Source organism: Scyliorhinus canicula, chromosome 13, assembly GCF_902713615.1.
Source record: "Scyliorhinus canicula chromosome 13, sScyCan1.1, whole genome shotgun sequence".
Taxonomy (NCBI): domain Eukaryota; kingdom Metazoa; phylum Chordata; class Chondrichthyes; order Carcharhiniformes; family Scyliorhinidae; genus Scyliorhinus; species Scyliorhinus canicula.
The window spans coordinates 127,776,819-127,793,069 of record NC_052158.1 but is presented as its reverse complement, the minus strand read 5'-3'; the positions used below and the strand labels follow the sequence as shown (position 1 = coordinate 127,793,069).

The 16,251-nt window shown below is 48.6% G+C and overlaps 1 protein-coding gene across 1 annotated transcript in view; it reads right to left on the bottom strand.

The window, feature by feature from the left end:
• The window catches only part of LOC119975648 (mucin-4-like), a 185,636-nt gene that overhangs the window by 67,657 nt on the left and 101,728 nt on the right, over positions 1-16,251 (bottom strand). Inside the window, exons 32-36 of the mRNA XM_038815430.1 lie at positions 15,957-16,076; positions 9,527-10,072; positions 6,349-6,894; positions 3,307-3,726; positions 145-690 (exon numbers count right to left, since the gene is read on the bottom strand). Coding sequence (XP_038671358.1) covers positions 145-690; positions 3,307-3,726; positions 6,349-6,894; positions 9,527-10,072; positions 15,957-16,076 — 2,178 coding nt within the window. The remainder of the gene's footprint in view (positions 1-144; positions 691-3,306; positions 3,727-6,348; positions 6,895-9,526; positions 10,073-15,956; positions 16,077-16,251) is intronic.

Sequence of the window (16,251 nt, the reverse complement as noted above, 5' to 3'; positions counted from 1 at the left end):
GGGCTGATGTTGCCCCCAGTGCAGGAACACACTGTCCAGGTGTTGGCATGGCAGACCGGTGCATGTCCGCACGTCCCCAACCGGGGCTGCACCCCCCCCCACCCTCACCCCCCTCCCCCCCATCCCCCCCCTCAACTGCAGTACCTGAATTAGTTGGAGTTGGCGTGGTGGGTAAATTGGATGAAGTAATTCTGGGGATTGCAGTATCCGAATTGGGTGTAATTGAATTTGTGGGTATTTGGCTTGAAGTAATTCCGGGTGTTGACGTAACTGAAGTAGTTGTAATTGGAGTTGTGGGTAAATTGCTTGAAGTAATTCCGGGTGTTGACGTAACTGAAGTAGTTGTAATTGGAGTTGTGGGTATTTTGCTTGAAGTAATTCCGGGTGTTGAAGTAACTGAAGTAGTTGTAATTGGAGTTGTGGGTATTTTGCTTGAAGTAATTCTGGGTGTTGACGTAACTGAAGTAGTTGTAATTGGAGTTGTGGGTATTTTGCTTGAAGTAATTCCGGGTGTTGAAGTAGTTGTGTGAATTCCTGTGGTTGTCGGACTGACTGTCTTAGATGGTGTAACTGAAGGAACTGTTGCTCTGGTTGTACTTGTTTTTGAGGTTTCCTCTGTTCTTGTCATTATACTGTCTGTTGAGGGTACACGTGACGATGTAGGACTCAATGTCGAAATGGTGGGAAGACCTGTAAAGTATTTCAATGTATAATTACTTCAATGTTGAAAGATCCAAAATACAAGGTTTTAGGGAAATTAAGGCTCTGATCAAAGAGGTACATTTTGAGGAGGTATTGAAGCAAGCGGTCAAAAGAGTGGGATGTATTAATTAGGAAACTAGAGAAGGTTTCAATATTAGGCATGCAGAGGAATGTGCAGATGAGAAAATGGGCACCGGAGGAAGTTCAGAACGAAAAACAGTGGAACTGAAAATCAAAATCGCTGAAGTATCCAAAAGGTTAACTCAGTGAGGTAATAATTATAATCTTTCTTATTGTCACAAGTTGGCTTACGTTAACACTGCAAAGAAGTTACTGTGAAAATGTAAGCTTTGCAGCTGGAGAAAAACAATCTTGTTGATGTATGTACAGGGCAGCCTGGGACGAAGTGGCAGTGGCCATTAGCTCGGGAAGCCAATAAGGACTGGACTTGAGTGTGACAAGACGGTTAATGACCTACACCTATAAGCACGGGAAAGGTGACACCCCTCTGTGTTTGTGCAGGACAAGCTCTCCCAAAATCACTCGCCCATACCGGCAGAAGGGTGCTGGATGTGAGAATCCTCACAACCTTGGCGGAACGGGCCCTGGAGGTTACAGGGGGTGGTCGAGGATAGTGCGGTCACCAATGCGGAGCTCGACGCATGCCGCAGAGGTGAGGATCCACCGGACCCCACCCGGATGGCCTGTCTCATGTGAATTGTTATTGCCATACAGACTGACCCATCTCTCCGACTGACATATTCATTTGCCGGCAGGCCCTCCAACTGACGGCGTCGAGCCATCCGGCGTGGTCCCCTCCACTCTCTCCCATGTGACCAACTCAAAGGAGAGCTCCGAGGATGCCACAGCCTATGCATCACAGCTGTCACCCCCAGCTCAAAAATATGTAACTCAGTGGGAAACGTTAGTGGACATGCTTTTGGGACACATTCTGGTGAGCACTACACAGTCGCTGATGTACATCAGGCGCAGGCAGGAATGCAAAGGCGAGACAGCAGTCGGAGGGCTGCTGGATCCCAGGACACAGCTGGGTCCCAGTCAGATACTGAGCCTTTGCAACAGGTTTAATGGAGGCTGATGGAGACGCTGGGGAGCGGTCGGAACTGCCAGAGGGAGATGTCAGCAACACTCCAGGTCCAATTGGCCATTTGGAAAAGTTCCAGAGACTACAGGCGCAGGAGATGTCACCGGCTATACATTGCATCGAGGCCAACACTGCTAGGTAAACAGCTGCAGTTGCGCACCTGGTGCACTATGTCGGCAGCACGAGTGAAGGTCTCCAAGGCATCGCGCAGGCGGAGAAGGCCATGGCTGAAGGCCTTGGCAGAATGTACAACTTACATGTCCTATTCTCAGATGGGAATGGCCGAGACGGTGCAAAGTTGTTCCTGACACAGGTGGGCATTGTCGAGACACTACAGAGCATGGCCCAATCACTGAGGAACATTGCCAATGGCGTTGACACCATGATGCAGAACATTGGGGAGATGACGCAGGGGCAGACGGGGCTCAAAGCAGCTGCCCCTCCTTCCCGTGGTGAACCCCAGGGCCCTATTGACACTGGCCGGGAGAAGGGGGCGCTAATTGGTGCCCAGGTACCATCCTATGCACTGGTGATGGTGGGCACCAGCTACCCTGCATTTCACCCCTCTTATGAGGCAGCGTCTTGCACCTAGAACAGGGCGGCATGTCTGTGCATGTGCCACCGACAAGTGTGGAGGAGGCCTCTGGCCCCAGAGGACGGCTGCCACGGGCATTGAAGGCCACGGGACGTAGTAAGCAGTTGGCTGCCTCCACCTCTGATGTGCTTCCTGCGGACACAACTAGACATAGCGGTGGAGCAAGGACGGCCAAGTACATCGAGCATCACTGAGGGGAGGGGGTGTGTACTTTGGGGGTAAGGGGAACGTGTGTTGGAAGGGGGCAAGAGAGGGAGGGTGGGGATAGTGGGGTGGGAAATAGTGGAGCAGTGGTGTACGCTTGTATGAGGAACATTAAAATAACCTCACCACAACCAGCATAGCCTCTCTGGCTCTTTTTTTCCGCGATGTCGGCCAACCACCCATCCTATGCCCCATCCCGCAAACATGCCCCCCCCCCCCTCCACCCAACACGCCTGGCCCATACACATCCGGCCATGAACTCGTGCTTGGGTCCCATCCTCTGGGTGATCGAAGGTTGACCATTGCGTCTTGTGGTGCAGCCTTCCGCAGTGCTCAAGAACAGTGTCCATGGAACAAGCTGCGATTGTGATGTGATTGAAATGAGCCCCACATGTTACATGGGACGGCCACCCACGGTGATCCACTTGGGATGTGTGAAGTGCTCTGTTAACCATGATTGCCAATATCCAATTAGCAATAGAGTTCAGCCGCGTGCTTAAAGGCCTCTACAGTCAGATTGAGTGATGGGTGGTCAGTGGGGCAGACTGGCAGGGGCTGATGTTGCCCCCAGTGCAGGAACACACAGTCCAGGTGTTGGCATGGCAGACCGGTGCATGTCCGCACGCCCCCAACCGGGGCTGCACCCCCCCCCCCCCACCCTCACCCCCCTCCCCCCCATCCCCCCCCTCAACTGCAGTACCTGAATTAGTTGGAGTTGGAGTGGTGGGTAAATTGGATGAAGTAATTCTGGGGATTGCAGTATCCGAATTGGGTGTAATTGAATTTGTGGGTATTTGGCTTGAAGTAATTCCGGGTGTTGACGTAACTGAAGTAGTTGTAATTGGAGTTGTGGGTAAATTGCTTGAAGTAATTCCGGGTGTTGACGTAACTGAAGTAGTTGTAATTGGAGTTGTGGGTATTTTGCTTGAAGTAATTCCGGGTGTTGAAGTAGTTGTGTGAATTCCTGTGGTTGTCGGACTGACTGTCTTAGATGGTGTAACTGAAGGAACTGTTGCTCTGGTTGTACTTGTTTTTGAGGTTTCCTCTGTTCTTGTCATTATACTGTCTGTTGAGGGTACACGTGACGATGTAGGACTCAATGTCGAAATGGTGGGAAGACCTGTAAAGTATTTCAATGTATAATTACTTCAATGTTGAAAGATCCAAAATACAAGGTTTTAGGGAAATTAAGGCTCTGATCAAAGAGGTACATTTTGAGGAGGTATTGAAGCAAGCAGGTCAAAAGAGTGGGATGTATTAATTAGGAAACTAGAGAAGGTTTCAATATTAGGCATGCAGAGGAATGTGCAGATGAGAAAATGGGCACCGGAGGAAGTTCAGAACGAAAAACAGTGGAACTGAAAATCAAAATCGCTGAAGTATCCAAAAGGTTAACTCAGTGAGGTAATAATTATAATCTTTATTATTGTCACAAGTTGGCTTACGTTAACACTGCAAAGAAGTTACTGTGAAAATGTAAGCTTTGCAGCTGGAGAAAAACAATCTTGTTGATGTATGTACAGGGCAGCCTGGGACGAAGTGGCAGTGGCCATTAGCTCGGGAAGCCAATAAGGACTGGACTTGAGTGTGACAAGACGGTTAATGACCTACACCTATAAGCACGGGAAAGGTGACACCCCTCTGTGTTTGTGCAGGACAAGCTCTCCCAAAATCACTCGCCCATACCGGCAGAAGGGTGCTGGATGTGAGAATCCTCACAACCTTGGCGGAACGGGCCCTGGAGGTTACAGGGGGTGGTCGAGGATAGTGCGGTCACCAATGCGGAGCTCGACGCATGCCGCAGAGGTGAGGATCCACCGGACCCCACCCGGATGGCCTGTCTCATGTGAATTGTTATTGCCATACAGACTGACCCATCTCTCCGACTGACATATTCATTTGCCGGCAGGCCCTCCAACTGACGGCGTCGAGCCATCCGGCGTGGTCCCCTCCACTCTCTCCCATATGACCAACTCAAAGGAGAGCTCCGAGGATGCCACAGCCTATGCATCACAGCTGTCACCCCCAGCTCAAAAATATGTAACTCAGTGGGAAACGTTAGTGGACATGCTTTTGGGACACATTCTGGTGAGCACTACACAGTCGCTGATGTACATCAGGCGCAGGCAGGAATGCAAAGGCGAGACAGCAGTCGGAGGGCTGCTGGATCCCAGGACACAGCTGGGTCCCAGTCAGATACTGAGCCTTTGCAACAGGTTTAATGGAGGCTGATGGAGACGCTGGGGAGCGGTCGGAACTGCCAGAGGGAGATGTCAGCAACACTCCAGGTCCAATTGGCCATTTGGAAAAGTTCCAGAGACTACAGGCGCAGGAGATGTCACCGGCTATACATTGCATCGAGGCCAACACTGCTAGGTAAACAGCTGCAGTTGCGCACCTGGTGCACTATGTCGGCAGCACGAGTGAAGGTCTCCAAGGCATCGCGCAGGTGGAGAAGGCCATGGCTGAGGGCCTTGGCAGAATGTACAACTTACATGTCCTATTCTCAGATGGGAATGGCCGAGACGGTGCAAAGTTGTTCCTGACACAGGTGGGCATTGTCGAGACACTACAGAGCATGGCCCAATCACTGAGGAACATTGCCAATGGCGTTGACACCATGATGCAGACATTGGGGAGATGACACAGGGGCAGACGGGGCTCAAAGCAGCTGCCCCTCCTTCCCGTGGTGAACCCCAGGGCCCTATTGACACTGGCCGGGAGAAGGGGGCGCTAATTGGTGCCCAGGTACCATCCTATGCACTGGTGATGGTGGGCACCAGCTACCCTGCATTTCATCCCTCTTATGAGGCAGCGTCTTGCACCTAGAACAGGGCGGCATGTCTGTGCATGTGCCACCGACAAGTGTGGAGGAGGCCTCTGGCCCCAGAGGACGGCTGCCACGGGCATTGAAGGCCACGGGACGTAGTAAGCAGTTGGCTGCCTCCACCTCTGATGTGCTTCCTGCGGACACAACTAGACATAGCGGTGGAGCAAGGACGGCCAAGTACATCGAGCATCACTGAGGGGAGGGGGTGTGTACTTTGGGGGTAAGGGGAACGTGTGTTGGAAGGGGGCAAGAGAGGGAGGGTGGGGATAGTGGGGTGGGAAATAGTGGAGCAGTGGTGTACGCTTGTATGAGGAACATTAAAATAACCTCACCACAACCAGCATAGCCTCTCTGGCTCTTTTTTCCGCGATGTCGGCCAACCACCCATCCTATGCCCCATCCCGCAAACATGCCCCCCCCCCCCCACCCCCCCCCTCCACCCAACACGCCTGGCCCATACACATCCGGCCATGAACTCGTGCCTGGGTCCCATCCTCTGGGTGATCGAAGGTTGACCATTGCGTCTTGTGGTGCAGCCTTCCGCAGTGCTCAAGAACAGTGTCCATGGAACAAGCTGCGATTGTGATGTGATTGAAATGAGCCCCACATGTTACATGGGACGGCCACCCACGGTGATCCACTTGGGATGTGTGAAGTGCTCTGTTAACCATGATTGCCAATATCCAATTAGCAATAGAGTTCAGCCGCGTGCTCAAAGGCCTCTACAGTCAGATTGAGTGATGGGTGGTCAGTGGGGCAGACTGGCAGGGGCTGATGTTGCCCCCAGTGCAGGAACACACAGTCCAGGTGTTGGCATGGCAGACCGATGCATGTCCGCACGCCCCCCAACCGGGGCTGCACCCCCCCCACCCTCACCCCCCTCCCCCCCATCCCCCCCCTCAACTGCAGTACCTGAATTAGTTGGAGTTGGAGTGGTGGGTAAATTGGATGAAGTAATTCTGGGGATTGCAGTACCCGAATTGGGTGTAATTGAATTTGTGGGTATTTGGCTTGAAGTAATTCCGGGTGTTGACGTAACTGAAGTAGTTGTAATTGGAGTTGTGGGTAAATTGCTTGAAGTAATTCCGGGTGTTGACGTAACTGAAGTAGTTGTAATTGGAGTTGTGGGTAAATTGCTTGAAGTAATTCCGGGTGTTGACGTAACTGAAGTAGTTGTAATTGGAGTTGTGGGTATTTTGCTTGAAGTAATTCCGGGTGTTGAAGTAACTGAAGTAGTTGTAATTGGAGTTGTGGGTAAATTGGTTGAAGTAATTCCGGGTGTTGAAGTAGTTGTGTGAATTCCTGTGGTTGTCGGACTGACTGTCTTAGATGGTGTAACTGAAGGAACTGTTGCTCTGGTTGTACTTGTTTTTGAGGTTTCCTCTGTTCTTGTCATTATACTGTCTGTTGAGGGTACACGTGACGATGTAGGACTCAATGTCGAAATGGTGGGAAGACCTGTAAAGTATTTCAATGTATAATTACTTCAATGTTGAAAGATCCAAAATACAAGGTTTTAGGGAAATTAAGGCTCTGATCAAAGAGGTACATTTTGAGGAGGTATTGAAGCAAGCGGTCAAAAGAGTGGGATGTATTAATTAGGAAACTAGAGAAGGTTTCAATATTAGGCATGCAGAGGAATGTGCAGATGAGAAAATGGGCACCGGAGGAAGTTCAGAGCGAAAAACAGTGGAACTGAAAATCAAAATCGCTGAAGTATCCAAAAGGTTAACTCAGTGAGGTAATAATTATAATCTTTATTATTGTCACAAGTTGGCTTACGTTAACACTGCAAAGAAGTTACTGTGAAATTGTAAGCTTTGCAGCTGGAGAAAAACAATCTTGTTGATGTATGTACAGGGCAGCCTGGGACGAAGTGGCAGTGGCCATTAGCTCGGGAAGCCAATAAGGACTGGACTTGAGTGTGACAAGACGGTTAATGACCTACACCTATAAGCACGGGAAAGGTGACACCCCTCTGTGTTTGTGCAGGACAAGCTCTCCCAAAATCACTCGCCCATACCGGCAGAAGGGTGCTGGATGTGAGAATCCTCACAACCTTGGCGGAACGGGCCCTGGAGGTTACAGGGGGTGGTCGAGGATAGTGCGGTCACCAATGCGGAGCTCGACGCATGCCGCAGAGGTGAGGATCCACCGGACCCCACCCGGATGGCCTGTCTCATGTGAATTGTTATTGCCATACAGACTCACCCATCTCTCCGACTGACATATTCATTTGCCGGCAGGCCCTCCAACTGACGGCGTCGAGCCATCCGGCGTGGTCCCCTGCACTCTCTCCCATGTGACCAACTCAAAGGAGAGCTCCGAGGATGCCACAGCCTATGCATCACAGCTGTCACCCCCAGCTCAAAAATATGTAACTCAGTGGGAAACGTTAGTGGACATGCTTTTGGGACACATTCTGGTGAGCACTACACAGTCGCTGATGTACATCAGGCGCAGGCAGGAATGCAAAGGCAAGACAGCAGTCGGAGGGCTGCTGGATCCCAGGACACAGCTGGGTCCCAGTCAGATACTGAGCCTTTGCAACAGGTTTAATGGAGGCTGATGGAGACGCTGGGGAGCGGTCGGAACTGCCAGAGGGAGATGTCAGCGACACTCCAGGTCCAATTGGCCATTTGGAAAAGTTCCAGAGACTACAGGCGCAGGAGATGTCACCGGCTATACATTGCATCGAGGCCAACACTGCTAGGTAAACAGCTGCAGTTGCGCAGCTGGTGCACTATGTCGGCAGCACGAGTGAAGGTCTCCAAGGCATCGCGCAGGCGGAGAAGGCCATGGCTGAGGGCCTTGGCAGAATGTACAACTTACATGTCCTATTCTCAGATGGGAATGGCCGAGACGGTGCAAAGTTGTTCCTGACACAGGTGGGCATTGTCGAGACACTACAGAGCATGGCCCAATCACTGAGGAACATTGCCAATGGCGTTGACACCATGATGCAGACATTGGGGAGATGACGCAGGGGCAGACGGGGCTCAAAGCAGCTGCCCCTCCTTCCCGTGGTGAACCCCAGGGCCCTATTGACACTGGCTGGGAGAAGGGGGCGCTAATTGGTGCCCAGGTACCATCCTATGCACTGGTGATGGTGGGCACCAGCTACCCTGCATTTCACCCCTCTTATGAGGCAGCGTCTTGCACCTAGAACAGGGCGGCATGTCTGTGCATGTGCCACCGACAAGTGTGGAGGAGGCCTCTGGCCCCAGAGGACGGCTGCCACGGGCATTGAAGGCCACGGGACGTAGTAAGCAGTTGGCTGCCTCCACCTCTGATGTGCTTCCTGCGGACACAACTAGACATAGCGGTGGAGCAAGGACGGCCAAGTACATCGAGCATCACTGAGGGGAGGGGGTGTGTACTTTGGGGGTAAGGGGAACATGTGTTGGAAGGGGGCAAGAGAGGGAGGGTGGGTATAGTGGGGTGGGGAATAGTGGAGCAGTGGTGTACGCTTGTATGAGGAACATTAAAATAACCTCACCACAACCAGCATAGCCTCTCTGGCTCTTTTTTCCGCGATGTCGGCCAACCACCCATCCTATGCCCCATCCCGCAAACATGCCCCCCCCCCCCCCCCCCTCCCCCCCCCCTCCACCCAACACGCCTGGCCCATACACATCCGGCCATGAACTCGTGCCTGGGTCCCATCCTCTGGGTGATCGAAGGTTGACCATTGCGTCTTGTGGTGCAGCCTTCCGCAGTGCTCAAGAACAGTGTCCATGGAACAAGCTGCGATTGTGATGTGATTGAAATGAGCCCCCCATGTTACATGGGACGGCCACCCACGGTGATCCACTTGGGATGTGTGAAGTGCTCTGTTTAACCATGATTGCCAATATCCAATTAGCAATAGAGTTCAGCCGCGTGCTCAAAGGCCTCTACAGTCAGATTGAGTGATGGGTGGTCAGTGGGGCAGACTGGCAGGGGCTGATGTTGCCCCCAGTGCAGGAACACACAGTCCAGGTGTTGGCATGGCAGACCGGTGCATGTCCGCACGCCCCCAACCGGGGCTGCACACCCCCCCCCCACCCTCACCCCCCTCCCCCCCATCCCCCCCCCTCAACTACAGTACCTGAATTAGTTGGAGTTGGAGTGGTGGGTAAATTGGATGAAGTAATTCTGGGGATTGCAGTATCCGAATTGGGTGTAATTGAATTTGTGGGTATTTGGCTTGAAGTAATTCCGCGTGTTGATGTAACTGAAGTAGTTGTAATTGGAGTTGTGGGTAAATTGCTTGAAGTAATTCCGGGTGTTGACGTAACTGAAGTAGTTGTAATTGGAGTTGTGGGTATTTTGCTTGAAGTAATTCTGGGTGTTGAAGTAACTGAAGTAGTTGTAATTGGAGTTGTGGGTATTTTGCTTGAAGTAATTCTGGGTGTTGACGTAACTGAAGTAGTTGTAATTGGAGTTGTGGGTATTTTGCTTGAAGTAATTCCGGGTGTTGAAGTTGTTGTGTGAATTCCTGTGGTTGTCGGACTGACTGTCTTAGATGGTGTAACTGAAGGAACTGTTGCTCTGGTTGTACTTGTTTTTGAGGTTTCCTCTGTTCTTGTCATTATACTGTCTGTTGAGGGTACACGTGACGATGTAGGACTCAATGTCGAAATGGTGGGAAGACCTGTAAAGTATTTCAATGTATAATTACTTCAATTTTGAAAGATCCAAAATACAAGGTTTTCGGGAAATTAAGGCTCTGATCAAAGAGGTACATTTTGAGGAGGTATTGAAGCAAGCGGTCAAAAGAGTGGGATGTATTAATTAGGAAACTAGAGAAGGTTTCAATATTAGGCATGCAGAGGAATGTGCAGATGAGAAAATGTGCACCGGAGGAAGTTCAGAACGAAAAACAGTGGAACTGAAAATCAAAATCGCTGAAGTATCCAAAAGGTTAACTCAGTGAGGTAATAATTATAATCTTTATTATTGTCACAAGTTGGCTTACGTTAACAGTCCAAAGATGTGTGGGTTAGGTGGATTGGCCATGCTAAATTGCCCGTAGTGTCCTAATAAAAGTAAGGTTAAGGGGGGGTTGTTGGTTTACGGGTATAGGGTGAGTTTGAGTAGGGTGATCATGGCTCGGCACAACATTGAGGGCCGAAGGGCCTGTTCTGTGCTGTACTGTTCTATGTTCTATGTTAACACTGCAAAGAAGTTACTGTGAAAATGTAAGCTTTGCAGCTGGAGAAAAACAATCTCGTTGATGTGTTGCCATTTGAAATATAGAGCAATGGCAAAGATTGTGCACTCAGGCTCTGTCTCAGTGAGAATTTTTGTTTCAAAGTTTTCAAATTGTTCACGGGGGGTGTGCTCGCCAGTAGGGGCTGCATTATTGCCTGTGATAATTGTACTTTCAAAGGTGGTAATGAGCTGTTTTGAACATTGTACTCCATCTGGTGTAGGTACACCTGCAGTGCTGTTAGGAAGAGAGATCCAGGTTTTTGACTCTGGGCAAATCTCCGGAAAGATTTCCATGTGTGCTAGTGAGCGGGAACTGCTGCGAGCAACCTGGCACTTGGCCTGACGAGGCTGGCAATGCTATTCAATGTTAATTGGTCCACTTAACGAGGCCTCACCGACTTTATGCTGCAAATGAAGTCTCGCCGACCGATTTGCAGGGACTGCGCTCGTCAATCCTCAACCCGCTAACAAGGACGAGCAGCACTTGCACAACCAACCGCAGTCAGCTCGCAGCCATGGTGCCAAGATGACAGAAGGTTTGGAGACACAGACCTGGGGAGGCTCATAAATACAATCGAGGCCAGGAGGGTTGTCCTGGTCACAGAGGATCGCGGAGAAGGAGCTACAGGGCAGCCAATGGCGCCTGGGATGAAGTGGCAGCGGCCGTCAGCTCGGGAAGCCCAGGAGGACTGGACTTCAATGTGGCAAGAAGGTGAACGACCTGCACGTGCAAGATGTCTCAGCATTCCCAGTGACCCGGGCTGACTGCCTGTGAGTGAAGATGGCTGCTCACCTTCTTGGCTCCCTACAGCAGCCCATCCGTCAGGTTCACGATTTTCAATCGGTGTACTGATCGGCTTCAGCGTAACCACTTGTTGGGGAGGCCACTGGATCACGGGAGACTGTTGGAGATGGGGTGGCTCCAGTTAATTGTTTGGAAATATGGCTTAAGTGGTCGTGATTAGTTTCTCCTCATGCTACTGTGGATCCTGATTTCATCTCCAGGAGCAGGCCAGTTACATCACAAACATTTTGTAGCCTGGTGCGGTTCTCGATTTCGCCCCTCGCTATTCTCTAGCCTTGTTTTGCCGAGAGCAACAAGGCCCTCTGTTACTATTCCTTCAGTCACTTAATTCCAAATCTGAACACTCTGACTTGAAAAAGAACTTATAGGTGATTGTATTCCCATGTATCTGCTGCCCTTGTTCTCCCCCCCACCCCCTTGTGGGTTTGGAAGCTGCTTTTGAACAACTTTTGGCAAGTTGCCATAATGCATCTCGTGAATAATATATACTGCTATCGCTGTGCATCAGATGTTTAAGATGGCTGATGAGTACCAATCAAGCAACTACTTTTGTCCTCGATGGTGTCAAGCTTCGTAAGTGTTGTTGGAGCTGCATTCATCCAGGCAAGTGCAGAGTATTCCATCCCACACCTGATTTACGCCTTGTCGATAGTGGACAGGCTTTAGGGAATCAGCAAATGAGTTACTTGTTGTGAGTTTTACAGCTTCTTATCTCTTCTTATAGTCACAATATTTATATGGCTAGTCCAGTTCTGTTTTTGATCAATGGTAACCCCCAGGTTGTTGATAATGGGGGATTCAGCAATAGAATACCATTCAAAGTCATAGGCAAATGATTAGATTATCTTTTGCTGGGGATAGTCATTGTCTGGCACTTATCTGGCAAATAATTTTCGACACATACTAGACGAAATCTGAATTTTGTCCAGAGCTTGCTGCTTGCTGCCATGGCCTGCTTTGATATCTGAGGAGCTACAAATGGTACTGTACATTTACACAATCATTAGTGAACATTCCCACTTCCAACCTTACAATTGCAGAAGCAGCTGAGGATGGTTGGGCCTGGGACACTATTCTCAAGTACTTGTGCTGTGATTTCCTGTGGCTCGAATGATTGACTTCAAACAATCTTTCTTTGTGTTCGGTAGGACGCAATCCAATCAAGCGTCACACTCAACTCAACTCTGGAAGTCAGTTCTTTATCCATGTTTGGAATAAGGCTGTAATGAGTCTTCGAAGTTAAAAGGCCTCACACAACCTAAACTGGGCATCGGTGAGCCTCTGTTATTATGAAGTGCCAGTTGATAACATTGTTGACAACACAATCATCTTACTGAGGTAGGAGGATTGGAATCAGGAATAAAGGTGTGGAATTCTTTGATATCTTCAGTCTTGCCATCATTGGGCTGGGGGAGGTTCTGGTTCACCCCTGAGTTATTGGTGAACAGATATGAATTGACACAATTACAATTGTGGTGTTGGTGTTGAGGTCAGTGCAGTAAGCGGGACAGGAACAATAAACATGGAAATTGCTCACATACCTGTTGATCATGCTCTTGAGTGGGAATATGTAGATGAGGAATAGGAGGAAGTCAGAAATGAAACTTTGGACCAAACTGTGGCAGAAGTGCAGCCATAGGGAGATGTATTGACTATGATATGATTTAAAAGAAGCAATGAGTTGTGCCACAGAGATATATCAGGAATAGGAGTCTGGTAACAATGGGGGAAAAGGTGTTTTTGAACTTGTTAGTGCATGTTCTGAGCCCTTTGTATCTCCTTCCCTCTGAATAATCTTTAGATTACTACCTGAGCAACAAGTAACTTGACATGGAGTAAATAAGATGAGGAATTTGAATATGTGGCTGATAGATTGGTGTGGGACGAATCGGTTTCAATTCATGAGGTGCTGGCACTAACAGTGGGGAAAGTGGGAAATGTACAGTTGGAATAGTCTTCACCTGTCGTGTGCTGGGACCAATGTCATGGTTAGTCATGTAACTACGATGGCAGAGAGTATCGGGAATCATGTGGAAGATGATACTGTAAATTTAAATGACGAGGATAAGGTAGAGCAAGGTAGAAATAAGGATAATGGTAATTTAAGCATGGCAGGAAGGAACAAAACATAAAAGCGATGGTGACAAAAGTAAGGCCATAGAGCGCCAAAATAGTAAAAGAATTGCCGCTAAAGGCTTTGTATTTGGTGCATGGCATTTGTAACACATTTAAATTGTCAACACAAATAGATATAAATATATATGACATGATGGGCATTACAGATATGTCGTTGCAACGTAACAAAGGAAGTATGGTGTAGTTTGTAAGTCCTCTAATAGCCACATTGTGGGACAAAATATGCACAAAGAAGTAATGGACCTTGTCAGAGAGGTGATTCAAGTCTACATATGCAGGGAAATTCATATACAGGACAAATCAGATTGGCAAAGTAGCATGGAAGATAATTGAATATATTTGGGACAGTTTCTTTGCGCAATATATTTAGAGCCAACCAGAGAGCAAACTTTTCAAAAATGGTGAAATGAGTTGATTAATGATCTTAAAGGAGCCTCCATCAGCAATCAGAACATGGTTGATTTTCACTTCCAGTTTGAGGGTGAGAAGTATGTGTCTGGGTCTAAGACAAGTGTTTTGAATTTAAATAAAGGCAATTCCAAAGATATGGATTCTCCCCTAACCGGCGGGGCAGGCCGTACCAGCGGCAAGGAGTGGAGTGAACCACTCCGGCATCGAACCACCTGGAAGGTGCGGAATTCTCCGCACCTTCAGGGCCAGGCCGGCACCGGCAGGGTTGGTGCCGCGCCAACTGGTGCCGAAGGGTTGGTGCCGTGCCAACCAGTGCCGAAGGGCCTCCACCAACTGGCGCGAGTTGCTGCATTGCACGGTAGTGCCAGCGTGTGCTGGCATGATCTCAGCGCATGCGCAGGGAGGTTCTTCCCTGTGCACCCCCTCCGAGGACTCCACCGGCCACCCGCAGGCCAGGTCCTGCTGGTAAGGACCTTGTTTGATTTACGCCGGCGGGACTGGCCAAAAACGGGCGGCCACTCGGCCCATCACGGAGTGGTGGATCGCCGGGTGGGGGCACTGCCAACGATACAACGCGATTCCCGACCCCGCTGAAAAACAGGTGTCGGAGAATCCGGCAGCCAGCGTCGGGGCGGGATTCATGCCGCACCCCGCCAATTCTCCGGCCCGGCAGAGGTTCGGAGAATCCTGTCCATGAAGACAGCTGGCTAAAGTGAACTGGGAATGTAAGTTAAGAATAGAGTATTACAGTTGCCGTTGCAGACATTTCAGAAATTTCATAACTCTCTGCAAAGACACATACTGGTGAGAAAGACCGAGAAGAGACACCAGTAATCCCTATCTAAGGATAGTATGAAATTGGAAAAAAGTCCAATTCTGGGAACTTTGGTCAGAAGGTTGGACATAATTCTAAAACCAGCAAAGAATAATTAAACAAGCAGGTGAGAAAAATTTGAAGTATGAAATGAAGAAATACAAAAAATGTTTCTACAAATTAAAAAGGAAAAGCAGAACTAAAGTGACCACCTGAGAAATTAATAGGGGGAAATAAGGAATTAATGGAACAGACTATCTGTCTGTCATTACCATATAGGACACAAAGAAATCACCAGAAATTCTTGCAAATCAAAGAGGTGAGTGGAAGAGAGGAATTTAAAGTAATTACAATCCCTGGGAAAAGGGTACTGAGAAAACTCCGAACTGAAAATGTCCCCAGGACCCGATGGCTTGCATCATAGTCTTAAAAGAAGTGACTGCTGAGATAGTAGATGCTTTGGTTGTACATTTTTTTAAATCTCTCGGAGTTTCAGGAATGGTCCCTGAACTTGAAAATAGTGAGTGTAACCCCTCTATTCAACAAATGTTTGCCGAACATTTGTCTTGTGGGAAATGATAAAATTGCAATCTATTATTGAGCAGTAAGAATATATTGACACAACAGGCAGAGCCAATAGGTTTTCAGGGATCAACTATTTGCAATCTAAATAAATGACTTGGATGAAGGGACAGATTGCCTGTTTGTTAACTTCACTGCTGATCCAAACATATGCTGCAGAAGAGTACATTGTGCAGAAGACAAAGGAGACCACAAAGAGATATGGACAGCTCAAGTGAGTGGGAAAAGAATTGGCAGTTGGAGTGTAATGTGTAAAATTGTGAATTTTTCCCCTTGTGGCAGGAAGAAGAGAAAAGCAGTATACATTTTAAATGAAGAAAGATCACAGAGCTCTGAGGTATATAGGAACCGGTGTCCTCGGTACATAAATCAAATGTGAAATTCAGGTATAGATTCCTTTCCCCAGAGGGCAGTGGAGGCATGGTCACTGAATATTCTTCAAGCGGAGCAATTACATTTCATTTGCTCGCATTTTGAAGAAACTATTTAGAATTTATTCTATTAATGCCTCTGTTAACAAAGCTGAGACAGGATTGCTAACAAGGTTGCAGTTTAGAATACAGATTTGATCCTCACTTGTGCAGTTGGGTCCTTCATATCCATTTTGACATGTACAGGTGAAAGACCCCTTGGTATTGATGCAGATGGAATTGTTTTTCAATGAACATGCATTACTGTCAAGGCATTCATCCACATCTGAAAAAAATAAAGCAGGAAAACAAAATTGTTACTTATTCCAAAACAATTGCTGATGATCTGCAGCTGTAATTGCAAAGTGACATAATATGACAAAGATTGTGCCATCTTTTGTTTTTGTTTTTAAAATTGTGTATATGATGTGACTACAAGTCAGAGCAGAAAGACAAATGCG